At 40.2% G+C, this 19,341-nt stretch overlaps 1 protein-coding gene across 1 annotated transcript in view; it reads left to right on the top strand.

Annotated features, from left to right (window-relative positions):
• The window catches only part of LOC103396304 (glypican-5-like), a 36,393-nt gene extending 19,484 nt beyond the window's left edge, over positions 1-16,909 (top strand). Inside the window, exons 9-11 of the mRNA XM_017031263.2 lie at positions 1,255-1,432; positions 14,909-15,021; positions 15,196-16,909. Of these exons, the coding sequence (XP_016886752.1) occupies positions 1,255-1,432; positions 14,909-15,021; positions 15,196-15,297 (393 nt within the window). The 3' untranslated portion in view covers positions 15,298-16,909. The remainder of the gene's footprint in view (positions 1-1,254; positions 1,433-14,908; positions 15,022-15,195) is intronic.
• The last annotated feature ends 2,432 nt before the right edge of the window (positions 16,910-19,341 follow it).

Below are 19,341 nucleotides of genomic sequence, written 5' to 3'. Positions count from 1 at the left end.
GGGGCTGCCGACCAGATGTCCCTCCTTAGCCAACCGTCCACCGCCCACTCATACAGCAGACATCAGTTTACACAAAGACTTCCTTTTTTTAATCTATTTTATTTTCTACACATACAGTACATTGATTGACACATTTGAACCTTCCAGTGTCCTGTGTTCTCAGTGCACAAACAGTAGCTAAAAAGTAGTCGTGATTGTGAGACAGACCTCTCCTTCAGATGAAGTGAAAAAGTGAAACCATCTTTCTGACGTGTCCCGTTCTCCACCCAGAGAAATGTTATCTCCCGGCCAAATAAAACAGTGAGGCTGATATAGGAAATGTCACTGTAATTCATCCTGTGCCTCCAGGAGAACTGCAGCTGTTGTTCTCATGTACTTTACAGTAGCTCACCTTACCACACAGTAGATACGCTGTGGAGGAAATATTTGTTTTTTAATGAGTTTAGACAAAATGTTATTTTTGTTTTTAGAGCTTCAGTAAAAAAACAACAACTCTGCTTTATAACAGAATATATATTTGTCTTTTATTGGCCGTGATGTGGCAGCTCCTGTGTTGCTATGACAATGTATTTACTATATGACAATAATGACCAAAATTGAACACATCACATTATGGATCAACTCTATCGACACAGAGACAGCATGACTTCAATTAACCCTTAGTTTGCCCTTTGACCAATAGGACTTTTTTTTTTGGCTTATGTCAGTTGAAATCCCACTGTATATATTTAGCTCACATTATTTTTCTTAAAATGGCCCGTTTTATTTGCCCTGCTAGGTCCTAATGGTGACTGCCATGTTGGATTTTACCGTACCCCATTGCACACTGCGCTTTCTCAGTTTGTACCACGATAAATAAAAACCTTTGAGGACATTTATCCAATGATATGTTATATTAGCCCCGCAAATGCTGATGTTAAGTTGTCATATCGCCGCTTCACTGCGGACAAATGGCAGGTTTTGAAAGTAGCTAGCCTCATAGGTTAGCGACTACTGATAACATACTGTAACATATATTTGATGAGTCATTTTGGCAAATCATAAAACTCAGTTCTAGAAGAAAATGTTTAAAATAAAGGGGGGAAAGAAGAAAAAGGTAAAAAGAAATAGAATCTAATCTTTGGTTTTCGTTTCTTTCTAAGGCGACTGCCAGTTGACGGCACAACAGCAGGAAATGTGTGTGTGCGTGTGTGTTTGTAATGTGCATGTAAATTTATGCCTGCGCATGTTTGTGTGTGTTTGCATTTTATTCAGGAGCTGTTAGTGGAGCTTGGCTGGGCGCGGAAAGGAAGAGTGGAAGAGGAGGAAGAGGAGAAGACTGAGAAGGATGAGGAGGAGGAGGAAGAGGAGGGAGGGAGCACACACACAGACAGAGGCAGTGGAAACGAGTGTGACGATGAAGATGGCTGTGAAGCATCTGGTGAAGAGAAAGGTGGATCACACACACACACACACACACACACACAGTCCCAGTGACAAATGAGGGGGAAAAAGTGTTAAATCCCGTTCAGAAAGGAGTGATGTGCTGTCCTAAGGTTTTCTCTTATGTTAACCAGAGTGGGATCCTGTGCTGTGCCTGAGTATTAGTGTGTACTGTGTACTGTGTGTATGTGACCGTCACATGCATAATGGATAAAGGACAACACATATACATGTTCACTGGGACAGTGGAGGCAGTGAAGGTTATTAGGTTTTGCAGTATTCACATATCTTGTGCCAACAGGAAATGCCCAGAGGCAGAGGTGGATCACACACACACACACTCACATACACACACACTCTCTCTCTCTCTCCCTCTCCCTCTCTCTTTCTCTCTCTCCCTTTTCTGCTCCTCTCAGCAGTTTTTATTTTTTCCCTTCTTCCAGGATAAATGATGTACTAATAACCAGGTCACTCCAAAACAGAAATGAAGGAAGACAAATCTATAGTTATTCATTTGCCTCCTGACTTATTCGCGGTGCCTACACTGATACATAAAACATGTGCGATGTCACAGAGACGTCAGACGGACCCAGAGGTCGGGACGCAGGGAAATTGAATTAGAAATTTGGTAAAAAAAGATTATAAGTTTATAAGAAAACCTTCCTCATTATAGTTAGGCTAAACAGTGCACACACCATAAATATAAATGCATGCACACATCCTAATGTACATTAATATATACTGAATTCTGTATAATATACAGAACTGACCAAGTTTAGACCAACAACCACATTTGGATTAAACATTTCAAATTTATCATATTTTTTTGAATAATGCAAAATTTGTCATTAAAGCCTTTTTTTCTATTTGAATCAATTTTGCCTGATAACTGACTCCTTTTCTACAAAAGCTGATGGACATTTTTCATCTGTCCTTTACGTTCACTGTTCAGTACATAATGATCCGCAGTAAAGACTGGTACAGGCCGACCAGTGCCTGGTAAGAAAACGGTTGGGAATCTCTGCCTTAGAAGTACCAGGCCGGATCCAAGTACTGCTACTGGAATCAGTACAGCTGATACACAGACACGCTGAGGTTGTTTCACTTCCCGTCAGATTGTCTTCATTCATTAACTGTTGTAAACCTCCAGTGACTGTACGTCTGTGACGCTGACGGCTCCCGACATGACAACACTGTTTATCTGTCATATTATCTGTTGTCTTGTCCTTCATCACAGCCTTATTTAACTGTTCCAGAGGTAACATCTGTGTTGGTACATTTGTCACACTCCTCCACTAACCTTGATGTGTCATATCTGTGGAGAGTCACACCTCCCACTGAGCCTGAAACTGGTACGTTGGCTATTTGCGGAGAGAATTGCTGGTTATGATTTAGCGAGCTGGTGGCGTCGCTTTGGGATCCGATCAGAGGATTCCTGAAGATAGAAATCCACAATAACGAGTGTCAAGAGGGCGGGGGGGGGGCAGGTTCTGCACATCTATCTCCTCTACGGCATCGTTGTGCATATAAACAAGGCTCATGTGTAGGAGGCTGATTATCAACCAGAAATCACAACGATACACAGTACAGTTCATTTAACATTCATTATCACAGTGTCTGTAGGTTATATTGAGCTCTGTAAATCTGCCACTAATGTGTGTATTACACCAATCAACACCATACTATGAGCAGATGTTGTAAATCTGGCTCTGGAGCCGTCATCCATGCTCTCTGACCCTGTGTTTTTAAAATTCAGCTCAGGATTTTAAATATGATTGGCTGAGACGTAAAACTTATTATTTTATAGGATGGACAAGCTAAGAGCCTGAATTCCTTTGTGTACATGTATGCACAAATGGATGGTGTGTGTGTGTGTGTGTGTGTGTGTTTGGTTCTGACAAGTGCTTTAGGTATAAGATTAATTGTTTGCAGACTGAGCGTTTTTGTCTGCAGGCACTTAATTGCTCTAAACTTGAAACTTTGTTTTCAGAAAAGTTGTTAGACCTCGTAAACATGCAGTTTAATCCAGAGTCTGTATGTTGAAATCACAAAAGATAAAGAAAACCTTGGATTTCTTGGTTTTTTGGACTCTCCTTTCAAACTGAAATTGAATTGTTCATATTAATGCTTTGTTGTTTTTGTTTTTTAGATTTAATTCTTTTTCTAGTATGTAGCAAATTTTCCAACTCCCCCCGCTCTATTCCTGTTCACTCCAGGTTGACATATGCCTTCTACATTAGTCTAATCCACCAATGTTCTGACAGTGTGTGTTTGAATTAGTTCTCCAGACATCTGTGTCTATCTACAGGAGGTTTGTTATTTAGTTTGAGCCTCTTTACTTAGCAGGGTGGATCCAGTACACAGAATAATAGTCAATATGATTTAGAACTATTTTGGTTATGAAAGCGAGTTGATCCCACTTCAGAGAGAAAACAGAATCACTTGGCAAACGCCACAGCTTCACAGCTTGAAAACAAAGACAAAAGCCAAACATTTTACTACAGTTAAAAGTCTGTGCCAATTTGTTAAACAAACAAGGCATTAAAATATAACAATTCACCAGAATCTGTCCTATAGGGTCACATTATCTGTTTTAATTTTATGGGTTTTCACTTTTATCATTATTATGAATTGACACTCGTGGGTCGGAGATAGTGTTAAACACTGTGGAGGATTTTCTCTTCTTACCTCGTCTTTTGTCATTTGCTCATTCTCACTCCCTGTTACTCCGGTTTTCACCGAGATTATACTGATTGATTTTCTCCCCCTCAACCCAGAGCGGTCCCTTCTTCAGCTGCCCTTCCCTCGATCTCTGTCTCCCCAGACGTATCTGGGTCCTGCAGCGTCAATAATGTAAATGTAATCACATATTCTCTCTTCTCCTCTCCTCTCCTCTCCTCTCATCTCCTCTTCTCTCCTCTCCTCTCCTCTCCTCTCTTCTCCTCTCCTCTCCTCTCCTCTCCTCTCATCTCCTCTTCTCTCCTCTCCTCTCCTCTCCTCTCTTCTCCTCTCCTCTCCTCTCCTCTCCTCTCTTCTCCTCTCCTCTCCTCTCCTCTCCTGTCCCCTCTCCTCTCCTCTCCTCTCCTCTCATCTCCTCTCCTCTCCTCTCCTCTCCGCTCCTCTCCTCTCCTCTCCTCTCCTGTCCCCTCTCCTCTCCTCTCCTCTCCTCTTCTGATAATTGCCCTGTTATATACTGAGATGTGGAGGATGCAGAGTTGAAAATGCTGTTACATAAAGTGTCCGATGAGTCATTGTACGACCATTAATATTAAGCTAGAAAATAATAACGTGACGATCCTTGTCTGTGAACTCTCAGACAATCATTTTAGTTTTTGTTTTTAATTCTCTTCACTAAGTATATTTGAAATTGTTGACAAATGTATATTTGTGTAGGCGTGTGTGTGTGTATAAAAGAGAGAGAGAGTACATATGGACTCCGGGGGGGCACTTCATCCCTGTAACCATGGTTACCAGGTGGTCTGCCCTCCCATGGGTATCTAATGATGACAATGGAGGTTGAGGAAGAGGGTGATAGGAGCTGCAGGGTTGTGTTGTACTTTGAGCTACATTTTTTGGCCAATTATATTTGAACATGGCGCTCTGTTCTGTGGCTCCCTTCAAGAAGCTCCACACATATTTGAATATATTATTCAAAGTTAGAGAGAAGGAGGTGAGACGGGGGGTCGAGTCAGATGGAATAAGATCAGATACAGTATGAGATCAGAAATGACACATGAGACGAGATTAGTGGAATTAAGATTAAGCATAAAATGAGATTATATGAGATGAGACAAATTAAATGAGTGATAAGATTAGATATGAGATGAAACAAGATTACTGTAGTGTGTGAGAGGACACGAATCACAATGAAATTGGATGAGTTAAGAGACAAGATTGAACAGATGAGATAAGATAAGATAAGATAGCACTGTAACTTGTTTTATCATCAAGAGTTTTGTAAAGAAGAAAAAAACATGTGATGAGGATATAAAATATCAAACAAAATGATCTGAAAGAACATAAATGCATTTTCATATAAGGGTTTCTCCTCGAGTCCTAATGGTGCTGAGAGTCTAAAGCGTCTGCTTCTGTATTTGCTGCCTTTAAACTGGTCCAGTGGTAATGGCTCCTGTTCTCTGTGCAGGACGTTGTTTTCATCAATGGGATTTCTGCATGCACTTTTTTATTACTTTTGTAACATCGACGGCTTTGAGAGACTGCAGACGTTTACTTCCCATAGACCGCCGTGCTGTTTCACTGAAGTTGCTATTTGTTATTTTAGTTAGATGGTTAGGGAGTTATTCCACGCTGCCTCGGAATTGAATTTCGCCTGGTAAAATAAATCATGTTCTTCTCATGGACACCAAACGGTCCAAACGTCTTCAGAAAATGAACTCTATCAGGCAGCAGCTTCACTTTAGCTTCCTAGGCTGCACTAACCGCCATATAGACAATATAATATTATCCGTGCACTGCTGAAGCATATTTCCATTTATTGCCCTGCTCCTATACATCTATATCTTTCTTCCATCATCTTTACGCTGCTCCACCGCACCCCCCGCCCGCCCCCTCCCTGGGGCCACATTCTCAGAGCCTTTAGAAGCTGTTCCATCTTAAAGTGAAAGGCCTGTGTTTCAGTGCTTTAACATGTTGCCCCCGTGCCCGAGGACAGTTTGATCTGCATTCGTAAGCATCCTTCGCTCTGTAAAGGGAGCCAGAAAGAACAATAAAGGAGTCTGGTGAGCCTCCTAATCTGCACTGGTAGCCATAAAGGTTCCCAGAGTGAGCCCTTGGATAGGATTGATCAGTGCAATAAAACAAAACCGCTTTCTTTATACATGTTTACTGGAGAACATTAGAGTGGAACACATGCCACGGACACGGCAGCTTGAGTCTAGAACTCTAGGCTGAAACATCTTGGTTCGATTTTTCACATTATGTCCATAGTTATTTGGAAAGTCCAAGAAACACTGAGTCCAAACTGCGTTTGTTACCATTGAAATTATCCCTAATTATTCAATTAAATGTCTATTTTCTAAAAGCAGAATATTTGTTTAAATTTTAGTAATTTGGCTCAGAATGTCTTCCACTTGTAGTTGTTTGAATCCAGGCATTTGTTTTATTTTGTACCGTGATAATGATAAAAAAAACAGGAAAAACATTACATTTGAAAAATAGCTTGCAATTAATACGTCTTTGAACACAAGTGGAGTAAAAGTGTCCATTAGTGAAACAAAGATGAAAACGATTATTCCAGACAAAGCAGGGGAAAAAAAAGAAAACCTTTAAAAGAACAGAGTTTATGAGAAATCAATCATGTTCTCGCAACAAAAATCAGTAAGTCTATTGTAGCCTTCATAACTTGGAAGCTACAGATAGTTTCTTTTGTATTTGCCTAATTATTTATTTATCTTCAAGACTAGAGACCAAGTCAGAAAGTGAAAAAAAATGCCGGCTAACCGAGGGTCTTCTGTTGAAACTGCCTTCAGCCTCAATCCTCTGCATTTTCAGTCAGAATAGACAAACCTTTTTTTGTTTTGTTTTTTGTTTTACCTTGGATACACTGTGCCACTAACAGGAATGACTCCCATGCATATTTCATCATTATGCTGATGACACTGTAATATATAGCTCTCTCTCGGCTGCAGTCAGTGTATAATTCATTCATCCAGAATCTTTGAAGGCTTCAGGTTTTTAATTTCGACGAAGTTGGTACAGTATCGCAAACCAATCTGTTTTTTTTTATTTGGGTGATGCAGATTAAATTGCTGCAATTTAAAGTGGGGCTTTTTTTTAGAATTAGATCTTTGATTTTTTTTTTTTAAATATTCATTTATGCCATTATTTTTACAAGATCCAACTACAGGGATGCAGTGAATTACAACAGTCTTATTGATGTATCTGTAGAGCTGCGTTTCTTAGTATAATAGTCACAGTATTTGGTCCAAAAACATTATTATATTAGTTACTTCAAATGAACAAAATGGCTGAAAAGCTGCAACCCTCTAGCTAACTAAACAGCTAAACAACTTAAGAACCTTCACAGACAAATTCAATGCCTTGAAAGTTTTTTAAGAATCTAAAAGCTACTTTTCAATGTTTTTTAAAGATGTTAGGTCTGAGTGTGCTGTAAACTAAACTAATTAAATATTAGGTGTTTGTTAAGTTTATCAGTGTATCACTGTCAGCACTTTTGCTCTCACCAATCTACAGATAAAGCTGTAAAATGTAACAGCCCTCCTCGCAAATCTCTTTTCTCTGTTTTCTGTGCCCACACCTCCATTTCACACGTAACTCCATCAGTATTCACATGTCACACATGCATAACAAACCACACTCATTTATAACCACCATCCAATCACTATGCTGCGTTCATCCTGTTAATCCGCCTCCACTCGCGGACGTCCCCCGGCTGCGTTCATCTGTAATCAGTCTGCGGACGTCTTCTTCCCTCCAAACGTTTTATGATTCCACCGGAGGCTCTGCCCAACCTCTGTGAGTGTGACCTTGAGGAGATGATGCTTTACAGTGAGTCTCACCAACAACTGTTACGACAATCACCGCCAAGGCACCTCCAGCTATTGAAGGCATTAAACTCGCTATTAATTTTTTCAGCCAATGCTTAAATAAAGAGGTTAGAAGTAAAAATATAATAACTCCTTGACATTTGGATTTAGCCCGCAGCGTCACTGAGCGGCTCCACGAGTTTGTTCTGGTTGCGAATTGGAAAGACAAAAAGCAGTAAATTGAATTTCTTTCCCGATTAAACTTTTATTTACTCTCTTTATTTACTCTGCTGGCTTCATCATGTGCATGGGTTTGTTAGTTCGAAGTAGTTAAAATACTCCGTTAAATGTGGATTTACTGGTTAACCTAACAATGCTGCAGTTTAAATCAGACGGTTCTGAGGATTCTGCTAAATAAAAACATTCCCCTTTCAAATGTCATCAGCTGCTTTTGGATTATGAAAACAAGATTAAAGATTTGATCATTGTCTGTTCGGTGTTGTTTCTACAATTTTCTTAACTATGTGGTGAATTTATTTTTTAAAGGTACATTAGGTACAAAAACCTTCAACCCATCAAACCACCCATCAAAATATCAAAATTTTTCTAAAAGGTACATTAGGTACAAAAACCTTCATCAAAACATCAACATTTTTCTGCACGGGTCAAAAGTTAAACAGCAATATTTTTTTGATTATTTTCATTATTCAGTTTATATTTTATACCTTTGTCGATTGTTTTTCACGCTCTTTCGGCTATGTGTGTGTGTGTGTGTGTGTGTGTGTGTGTGCGTGTGCGTGTGTGTGTTTCCTCCCTGGGGAACTGAGGCTGAAGTAATGAAATTCTCATTACTGATTCAGCTGGAAATGCTAAGGATACATTTACACACCTACACTTACACTTGCTAGCCTCTCAGATGCTTTTCAAGGTCACCTCATGTCATCTGTGAGCTTGTGTGTGTGTGTGTGTGTGTGAGAGAGAGAGACTGACCACTGTGTGCATGAACCTCATTCTACATCATTTGCTGCCCGGAGCATTAAATGTGAAATCCCACACACATCAGACACAATCAATAACACACTCGGTCTTTTGCGTTGTGTACTGCAGACACCCACGTACAGACAAATAATGAGTGTGGGGACACTTAGTCAAAAAGTTTGAAGATAATTGCAAAAGCCTTCTGAACATTGGGGCTTGCAGCAGAGAGTTTCTTCTTTGTGGTGGTGGTTGGGGGGTCTTTTTCTTTGCCTTGTCTTAGGTTGAAAACATATTCCTTTAAAGCTGTGTTGTACAATTTTAAGTTGGCAATATGTTTTGCCATACAGTCACTCAGCCTATCCTGTGTATATAAAGTATATTCAGTTCACATTCAGTAAATACAAAAAAAACCAGCTTCAGCAAACCTTGAGATTTGTTTTTATTGAAGTTTGGTTAAAAAAAAAGAGATGTTTTCTTTGATTTCAAAACTGTCATTTTTGAGGAACCGTACTCTTTGTTTTGTTTTGTTTTTATGATAGAAATTTAGAAAAAAACAACAGCCTGAATATTTTGACAAAGACAAAGGTTTAAAGTAAAGATTTACAGAAAAGGTGTTTTCACGGACACCTACAGGTGAAACACTGTCGCTGTTTCTTTCTAATGTCAGCTTTACACAGCAGTTCAGTGCAATTAAACCTGATGGTTTATCAAGGTCTCACAGTGTGGAGGCTTTTCTTTCTTTCCTTTGTGAGTGGGTTTTCTCCAGGTACTCCGTCATCCTCCTCCAGTCCACAGACACACAGATCAAGTTAATAGGAGTCTCTTGAACTGCCTGTAGGTGTGAATGCTGGCGTTAATGTGTCTTTGTGTCTACGTTGACCCTGTGATGGGCCGATGACCTGTTCAAGGTCAACCCTGTCGGCTGACTCAGAGTCAGCCCACACTCCTGCAAATCACCGGCGCCCACACATCCTCTCAGAGCCGCACACACATTCCAACCGGAGCATTTTTGATCAGGATCCAAAATTGCGTTCATTCAGCCTTTCTGTCCTCAGAGCCGAGTGTGATTGAAGCTTGAATGACTTGCTGCTGCAACACGTTCAGTTCAGCACGCTCTGCTAATAATAGGGTGATACTGTGTTGTCAGCGGAGTTTTGTTTCAGGGACCACACCGAAAGAATATAGGCAGGGAAATTATACCCAGATATGCTGAGGTTTGGCCATCAGTCACGGCTGAGTGTGAATGGATACTTGTTTCAGATCAGACAGGAATGCTAAGGCCAAAACTGAACATCCCAAAATATGAAACAGGCTCAGGTGTAAATACACCTTTACATTTTTTTAGTTTTGGTAAATATAATGCTCCTCTGTTGTGTACTTTGTACACAACAGAGGAGCATGATATTTAAATATACAGAATCAGATTCACCAGACGCCGTAGACCAGGCATGTCCAAACTATTTGTGTGGCTGCATGTTTTTGTTCCAGCCAACCAATCAGCTGTCTGAAGACTCAGACCAGTTGATTAAACCTGTCGACTCAGGTGTGCTACTGCTTGGTTGGAACAAAAACCTGCAGCCACAGCGGCCCTTTGTGGAACAGTTTGGGCAACCCTGCCGTAGATCATTTAATCACGATTAATCATGACTGATCCAAAGAGTGGAATCACCACTATCACATCACTATCCCTTCACTGATCAGCAATCAGTTTGTTTTTGAGATCATGTCCAAAAATGTCTAAAAGGTTTTTGACCAAACATTATTAAAAATGTCCCAAATAAATGCAATTCAATCATCTTTATGAGTGTGTCACAGATGCGCTTGAATCAATTTATATATGTATACGGTATGTGTATATGCTGTGTGAAATATTATCTGTGTGTGTGGGTGGGGGTTGTTGGGTTGTGCGGTGAAAGGGAACGACAGGCTGCTCAGATTTATGGCCCCTCTGCACCTGCTTTAGACCCTTTCTGTCACACCTGTGGTACTACTTCACCTGAACGTGGTTCTATTTTTATCTCATTACCAAAGTGTCCACATCACAGGCTCGAAGGATTCAATAATGAATTAATGTCTGTGTTGGTTTTACCATCTGATTCACACTCTGGTTCCTGTTAGGTCTGTGTGTTTCCTCTGTAGGGTTAATCAGTGTGATCACACTCACCTGTGTCTGTGATTAGTCTCAGTGGTGTCGCCTGGTGGCGTGGGTGTTTATATACCTCTCTCTCACTCTGTCTTGGTTGGAACATTGGTCAGTTTGTTTTGTGCTGTCCTTATGCTGTATTCCATTCTGTGTATGGAGGTCTTTAACTCAGTGAGTGTTACTTTTGATCTTTGGACATAAACTACCGACACTTAAGGAGATTTGGCTGCTGCCTGCCATGACAACACGTAACAGTTTCAATGTCTGCTCGTTGAGCGACGAACACTGTGAAGTAGATATCTGTCAGTGGGCCACGTGGTGGAGAAGTGGTTAGTGGCTGATAGATCACTGGATTGATTGCCAGTGGGAATTGAAGGTCTGTGTTTATATATTGGGTTTCCTTTTTTCATGGGCTGTATCATGTTGGTGAGTGTAAACTGTCCATTTCCTTTTTTCATGGGCTGTATCATGTGGATATAAAATGTAAAGTGTGGATGAACCCCACCCTCAGGGACTGATGGGATTGACCTGAGTGCCCAAAATGTTTATAAATTATTTTTGGTATTTTTTACTGCAAAAATGCAGTACAGTAATTCAAAGTAAGAGAACGAGATTTGTCAGAAATCACAATCGCACACATCACAAAAATCACAAAAAAAAGAGCCTGCAGTTGGCCTTGAAAGTGCTGGAAAAGTTTCCCACAAAATGAATTAGTGTCACCGTGGGTGTGTGTGTGTCATATGTTCTGAGTTGTTGCCAGGAGACAAACTTGCTGAAGGGCATGGAGATGTTGCTACAACACGAACAAAAGAAGTATTATGTTTTTGTGTGTCTTACTAAATCACATATTACTACTACTACTACTACTACTACTGACATATGTATCAGATATGTTTAAAAATTCTATTATATCAAAGAAATATATTAAATAATAATCAAGTGAGTATTCATCTCACTTGTGATCAAATGTAGGCAGAAGAACTAAACATAAGATTTGTTGGGTTGCATTTTCCTCTACATGCTATACAGATTCCGGGGCAGTCTGCTTTAACCAGGTAACATGTATTTCTTCTTGGAAAAATATTGCCTGCTCCGTAGCCATATATAGACGGTCCTTGGTTTACGACGTCCTCAACCTACGACTCTTTGTGGTTACATCACCATCTCCCATAAATTTATTGAGAAAGTCTTGTTTCATCATTGTGACGTACAACGTTGAAACAAATTTCACAGGGGAAATAGTTGGCAAACAGAGTGGGCTAATACATCATCACGTGGTGCTATACATGGGAGAACGCCTCGTTTACGTTCACCAGCTGAACGCCACACATCGAGCTAGATTTGTGTTGTCAAAAATCAAGTTATTAAGACTCGAAATAGAATCAGAGAATTTAGCTGTGGCTACTTCCTCCAAATACAGGATGTTAAAATAAACGTACTCTACTCTAAAGTATATGGCAATATTATTATTATCATTTATTAGCAGTTATCACATGTTATGTTGTATTTAATTCAGTTCATTTAATATAAATGCATATCTCAGGTATTTGACGTGTTGGCATCGCTGATGTTTCTGTTGGCCTAAATAAAAAAAAAACTGCGGTTTCTTCTTTAAATCAGGTCATGAACAGTAAAAAAAAGAAAGAAAAAAAGAACACTGTCCTACATTTTTGTTTCAGTACATTAAATTACAGTGTCCTAGTTTTCACAGCTGTGATGAGTACTTTATGCACTTAAACCATATATGGTATATAAATAATTATGAAATATTACTGTAAATAACAGTTCTTAGACAAACTAGAAATAATAATAATTTATCATAATAAAATTTTTATAAGCACTGTTTTCATCGGAGGATTTTTTCATTTTTCCAGGGCATCTTTGCAACGTCCCACAACTAAAATCCTTTTTGCAGCGTTAAAAAAACTAGCATCTCTCCACTGCAATTTGGTGGAAATGGTGTGTTGGCGCCGCCGTGTTTGACGTCGAAAAACCTCACCAAAAGACAGAGTTATCGTGGTAAAACTTTTCAAAGTTGTCAGAGAGACGCCTGAAGGACGTGTCTTAGCGTTTCACGCAGTAAAGTTAGACATCTTTTGGAATGTGTCTTAAAACGTTTCAACACTGGATTTCAGATTCTGAAGAAAACACGCAGCGGTGTAGTAACGTTACTCCTGTTGTGTTGGTAAAAAAAAATACTGAAACACCAGCATCAGCAGCGCCGCCGAAAAAAAACACTGCAGCTATGTTTCAGCTTTCGCCGCTGTATTTTCAAAAATGACATTTGTATGTGTGTGTGTGTGTGTGTCCCTGTGTGTGTGTGTGTATTTCTGTGCCACTTCCCCCAGCAGCTGAAAGGGACTCTTTGTTTATTGTACTGCAGGACAATGTGTATTGTAGAATAGCGAATCAGATTTCTCCTCCTGCAGGTGTGCATGTGTGTGCTTGTGTGTGCATGTGTGTGCTTGTGTGTGTCAGTGTCGAGAGCGAGTTATGACTGAGCGTTTTTGGTGACAGCACAGGTCAGTAATGACAATGTCTCTGGCCGGCGTCCAGTTATTACTCATGTTCTGGAGACATAAACCTGTTCCTGGAGACAAATCTCAGGCCACCGGCCGACAACACACACTTCTGCATCTGTACAAGAAATAACTTGTTACAAGGATCAGTATTTTAGGATTATGACAGGTTTTAGTGTGTAAGTAGTCATTATGGTGAGACTAAATCTGGGCAAAAAATGTACTGTTTGTGAAAGTAATGTCCTTTGAAGTCACTGTGGTGACAAGAATGTGGCTGCGTATGTGTGAGTGTGTGTGTGTGAGTGTGTGAGAGAGAGTCGCTGCGAGGCAGTGTGTGTGTGTGTGTGTATGCACGTGTTATTAAGCCAGAGGCACAGTTTGTCTCCATTCTGTCCTGATCTACTCATTTACCTGGGATTCTGCCAGGAGGGACCTGGAATTCTGCCAGCACACACATATACAGTTCACACACACACACACTCACACACACACACACACACACGTACACGTGTGCAGGAGTGAGAAAGCAGCTGCTGAAGTCCAGCCATATGTCAGTTAAATGAAGCAATGTTTCACACATCTGTTCATATGTGGGTGTGAACACACACACACACACACACTACATCACTTTGGGATGCTGTAGGTAGGTGGGGTTCGACGGGTGAATCCATAAATCCTGCCGGTCCAAACAACAACAACAACAACAACAAAACAGCCGTAAATAATCCAAGCATTTGTGCAAACATGAAACACAAACCAGAACCAGAGACTAACAGAACAAACGCAGACTAGTATATTTCAATATACCAATATATTTCTGTTTTATATACCAGCATATATATAAGCTTACACGATGCATCTGTCTAACTATCTAAGTATCTATCGACTCTCTTTATATGCAGACGACACACTACTTTATTTAGCGCAAAGATTTAACAACCAGAGAAACTGCAAGATTTTTTTCTTCTATTTTTTCCTCACCTCTGTGGATGATATAAAAATTAGTATTTGGTTTAAGCCACCATTTAGGTATTACAAAACTTTGCCTGAAGGTCCTAATAAAAATGCAATTTATATTTAGCATGATCATGACAGTTCAGCATGAGGAGATAATGAGAACCTGGGGCCAAACCCATACCTCACATTGCATCACATTCAAGTGTGAATTACATTGAAGTGAACGTTGATAAATATCAAGATTTAAATTATTTGCTTCTCTATAGAAAAGCAAGGCTCCTGAATAGAGATGAACCGTAATTGTGAATGAGAGTGGAAATGGAAAAAAAACATTTTATGTTTAATAACATTTAATAACCATCATCATATTTCCATCTGCTCAGGTGAAGAGATTGTTGAATCATCCAGCGGCCGTCGTCCGGACACAAAGACTGTGGTCCGTCCTCCTCCTCTTCCTCATCACCCAGTTCCTCCCCCTCAGATTTCTCCGACACAGGTTTGTCACACGGGCTCGTAATTGTTGACTTCTGATGATGTCACGTCTTTCTGATGAAAAAGAAACACTTTGGAATAACGACGGTTTCTGAAACATGGCTAACTTTCTCTGCTTCTCTCTCGTGTTTTCTTCCCTTCTTGATGTCTTTCTTTCTTCAACCCTGTTTTCTGTCAGGTGACTGTTCGGGGTTCAGCTCACACCACGACGACCGGACCTGTGTCTACGACCCTTGTGACCTTGCTACTGCTGCTGCTGTGTGCGTGGGAACCACACTGACCAACAGGAGGGAGATGCTGAGAGGTAGTGAAAACAAGGAGACAAACATAAACACAAACTGTTGGCGGTGTTGGTAATTTGGGTTGGTTTTTTTTTGGGGTGCAGCCGAACCAGATGCGAACATATTACGGAAGTGTCGCCGTTGCCTTGGCGCAGTATTCATTTTGATCTTGTATTTATTTCTAACATGATGGATTTTCTAACACCACTTAATTTTTATTGTAGATAAATGTAAAGCATGTGTTTCACAGAGCCATAAATACCAGCGGCTCGACCTGCGCGTCCATACGGAGAGATCACTTCACACAAGAGGTGTTTGGCTTGACCTTTACATTTTATGACGACTCCTAATGGCTACAAGTGCAGCGCTTCAAACTTTCAATGGTTGTGCAGAGAAAGTAACTAAGTTTATCACAGAAATACCCAATACTGAGAGACAAAAAAAGAATTCCCACCTGTTAAAATAACAAAACCAAACCAAACACTCTTTGTGTGAAAATACGAGGCAAGGTTTAGTGTCAAACAAAATTAAACAAGTTTAATTAGTGCATCACTAACATCTGGTGTTTATTTGTTAATTAACTTTCAATCAAAGTCAACAAAGGTCACTTTTCTACAAAGAAGTATCACGTTTTATTATTATATATACTAGATATAAAGTCTTCCCATAAACACCCACCAGAAAACAACACCGTGAATTCATGACAAACAAGTGAAATGACAAACGTTCATTTGAAAACAACACAATGATTGGCGGCAGCTGAGAGAAGCCAGGTTCTTCTGCTACACCCAGTTGCCCCCACAGCCAATCAGCTGGCTCCATATAAAACACCTCACACACACACACACAACACCTGCAACCAATCACACACACAATGAAAATGCAGGACAAAGCAAACAGGAAACACCTGGGTTTGTAACGAGTTTAAACACCAAGAGGCTGAAAGTGAAATAAGAACCTGTAAATTGCAAATGAATGAAATGAATAAAATACAGTTTCAGCAAAATATCAGACTCAAAATGCAAAAAGAAAAGTGATATGTATAGCTAAAGTAAAATTGGCTAAAAGTTAAGAAATAGCTACAGGCTAATTGGCCCATAAACTAAATGTTAAAATTAACATTTCCCGAGATTTTTTTTCATACAAGTATTTTATGTTATTATTTTAATCTCCCAGCAGTGTAACTTCCTGGCCTGAACAGCATTTCTACCATATTAGCAGTAATCTTTTCAGTTGTTGAAGTCGAACATTTTTATCATTTACATTTATCATTCAGTGAACGGTAAATAAAGATTTAGGGTTCAGAGTTTCACACCTAATTCAAAGAAACGTGAAGACCAGACTGACTGTTCATCACCGTGTCACCGTGAACCTTTGTGTCTCAGCAGCGTCACTCTGTCCCCAGTGACATCATCACACACCAGTGTTGATCTGAGCCCAGATTCTAACAGGCCAATCAGATGTAATTCATGTTAATAAGGATCATCGCGTCTCTGTTGAGTTTCGCCCCCTCCGACCCCCGACCCCATCCCTCTCCTATCACCATCCCCCCCTCATCCTCCAGCACCACCCAACTCCTCTGATCCTCTGCTTGAATACTGATGAAACACATTCAAAACAAAGCAAACGGAGCAGCTGAAGGACACCGTGTGCACCACCCGTCAGCGGGACACCGGCTGTGAATCACACACACACACATACTGTGTTGCACATAAGGATTAGCTACACACACATACACACACACACACAAGACCTTCGCACGCCTGAGGGTTCAAACCAGATTGTCTTTCACTTTTTTTCCATATTATTCTTAACATAGATTTCTAAGCTAAAGAGAAACAATAATGACTGACACCTGAGAGATGATTTAATATAAAGTGGAGGTAACCCTGATGGCTGCAGGGTGAGGGTAACTGGGTGGGGTGGGGGGGGCACATGTTTGGGTATTAGGATCGTTTGACGACATGATCTGTCAAACAAACGTGCCTTCAGTTTAAACATGGTTTCTATGTGAGGCTGCCATGTTACACAGTGAACAAACTCTAACAATGGATATATTTACATATGCAGTTTTCTATTGACTTGTTGTATTTGCAGGAGTTTTTACAACGTGAAATATAAAAATATATATTTGTTGTCAGTAGCATTCAAATTAAATAAGAAAATGAATTTATTTTCCTAAATAATTTAGTTTTTCTCGGACCACCACCTCAGGTCCATCGTCATCCTCTGTTGGATGCTCCTTTTATACCCTCTGTGTAAACTCAGTCTTTTTTGTGAACGAGATGGATGTGGTTTTTTTAACCTCTTTGTTTTTGATCCTATGCTGCTATTATTTAGTTGTTGTTTTTTTTCTACCCCACATGTTGGGCCACAGTGGTGGGCCGGGGAAGGCGCCCGCTGTGCTGTGTCACTGCTGAAAAGAAGTGTATATACTGTATCCTGGTGCAACAGCTCCCATACTTAAGTGTGATTTATTTCTTTGTTGTAACACCGCGCAGGGCCACCGGGATGCAATAAACAACTCGGCAGCAGTTCGGCTTCTCTTCGCGGTGTCTGCGACTCTGATTTACGACCCGTTGTAAAAGTCTGTGTCCTCCGCCTTTGTTATCAATAATTATTGACATAATATCCTCAGTAATAAAGTGTGTACGTGGTCAAAATCATTTTATCTGCGCCTTTTATATTTTGTCATTCTAGAGCGCACACTAATGCCTGTATTAGCTGAACGTACAGTTAAACTCATGTATACACGTGGTTAAAGTCAGAAGTAGAAGAAACGTAACGCGGATCTTTGGCTACAGTTAATGAGATGATTAACGAGTCATCTCCAATCGTCAGGTTGTTAAGATCCTCTCACTGCCAGAACATGTGCCGTTAAAGTGGGTTCTTTATTACAGCGCTGTTTAATCATAAATTCAGATTTTCAACCCAAGGATTTCAACCGGAAACAGGAACACGGAAGTTAAATGAACCAAAAACAGATTGAACACAGTCTTCAGTCCTGACACACTGGACATGGACTCTAACCCTGTGACTTTCACTAAGATTTTTCTATTTTGGGACACGTTATTGTATCGTGAACACGTCAGAACATCTACGTCTGTAAGACACACAGGTGATGCATTGTGGGTTGCATGTTGCTAGGCTTTTTTTTGGGATTCTCTTAGTTTCACTCCACGTTTCTTAGAAGACCAGAGAGAGAGAGGTTGTGTCCTTGTAACGAGACATGACCCTCAACTTGAACTTGGTCTGTGCCTGTAACCGCATTTTGTGATTTAACTAATGCTGCAAAAGGAATTTGAGTTTGTTGGTTAAAACACACTTTTAATTAATTAAAGTCAAAACTCATTCAAACGCTTAAATTATTCTTTCTTTTTTACCGCTAAATCCCAGCATTTAATGTTGTAAGGGCAGTTTTTTTTTATTACACCTTTTATGGGAAGCTGGAAATGATCAGTGTCTTATGTCATTTTTTTGTTGCTTATTTCATTATTAAATATTTTTGGAGTCGGTCCAGTTGCCATGTTCACAGTCTGCCATTGCACAACTCTGTAACCATAGATAGGTGTAATCAACCAAATTGTTGACAAACAGTGGTGATGACAACCGTGTTCCGCCTGTTATTGATGGTGATAAACCTGTGGTTTTATTAATAACACAAAGCCGACCGGCAGACTTGGATTCATTAAACCTCTCCTTTCTCATGGTTTGCAGCAAACATGGTTCAGTGAACTCACCGCGGTGTTGCTAACATGTTGGTTTGTTTGTGCTTTCACCGCTGCATTCATCACATCTGCAGTTCAGCACAAAGGCCTAAAACAACACCCAGAAACAGTTCAGTGTGTGCTCTATGGAGCTGCAGCTGCGGCTCTCAGGCCGCTGGCATTTTGTCACAGTTTACAGTAATTGGATTGACATGGTCAGGAAGTTGGCACGGGTGGTCCTGTTGGCACAGGAAGCTGCCAGGGGATGATGGGAAATGGAGACATCATTGAATGCAAATTGACACAGAGACAATGACAAAACAAGAGGAAGGAAGT

Source organism: Cynoglossus semilaevis, chromosome 2 (assembly GCF_000523025.1).
Source record: "Cynoglossus semilaevis isolate Cse_v1.0 chromosome 2, Cse_v1.0, whole genome shotgun sequence".
Classification (NCBI taxonomy): Eukaryota; Metazoa; Chordata; class Actinopteri; order Pleuronectiformes; family Cynoglossidae; genus Cynoglossus; species Cynoglossus semilaevis.
Note: the sequence above shows the minus strand (reverse complement) of the source record. Positions and strands in the feature narration are given on the sequence as shown.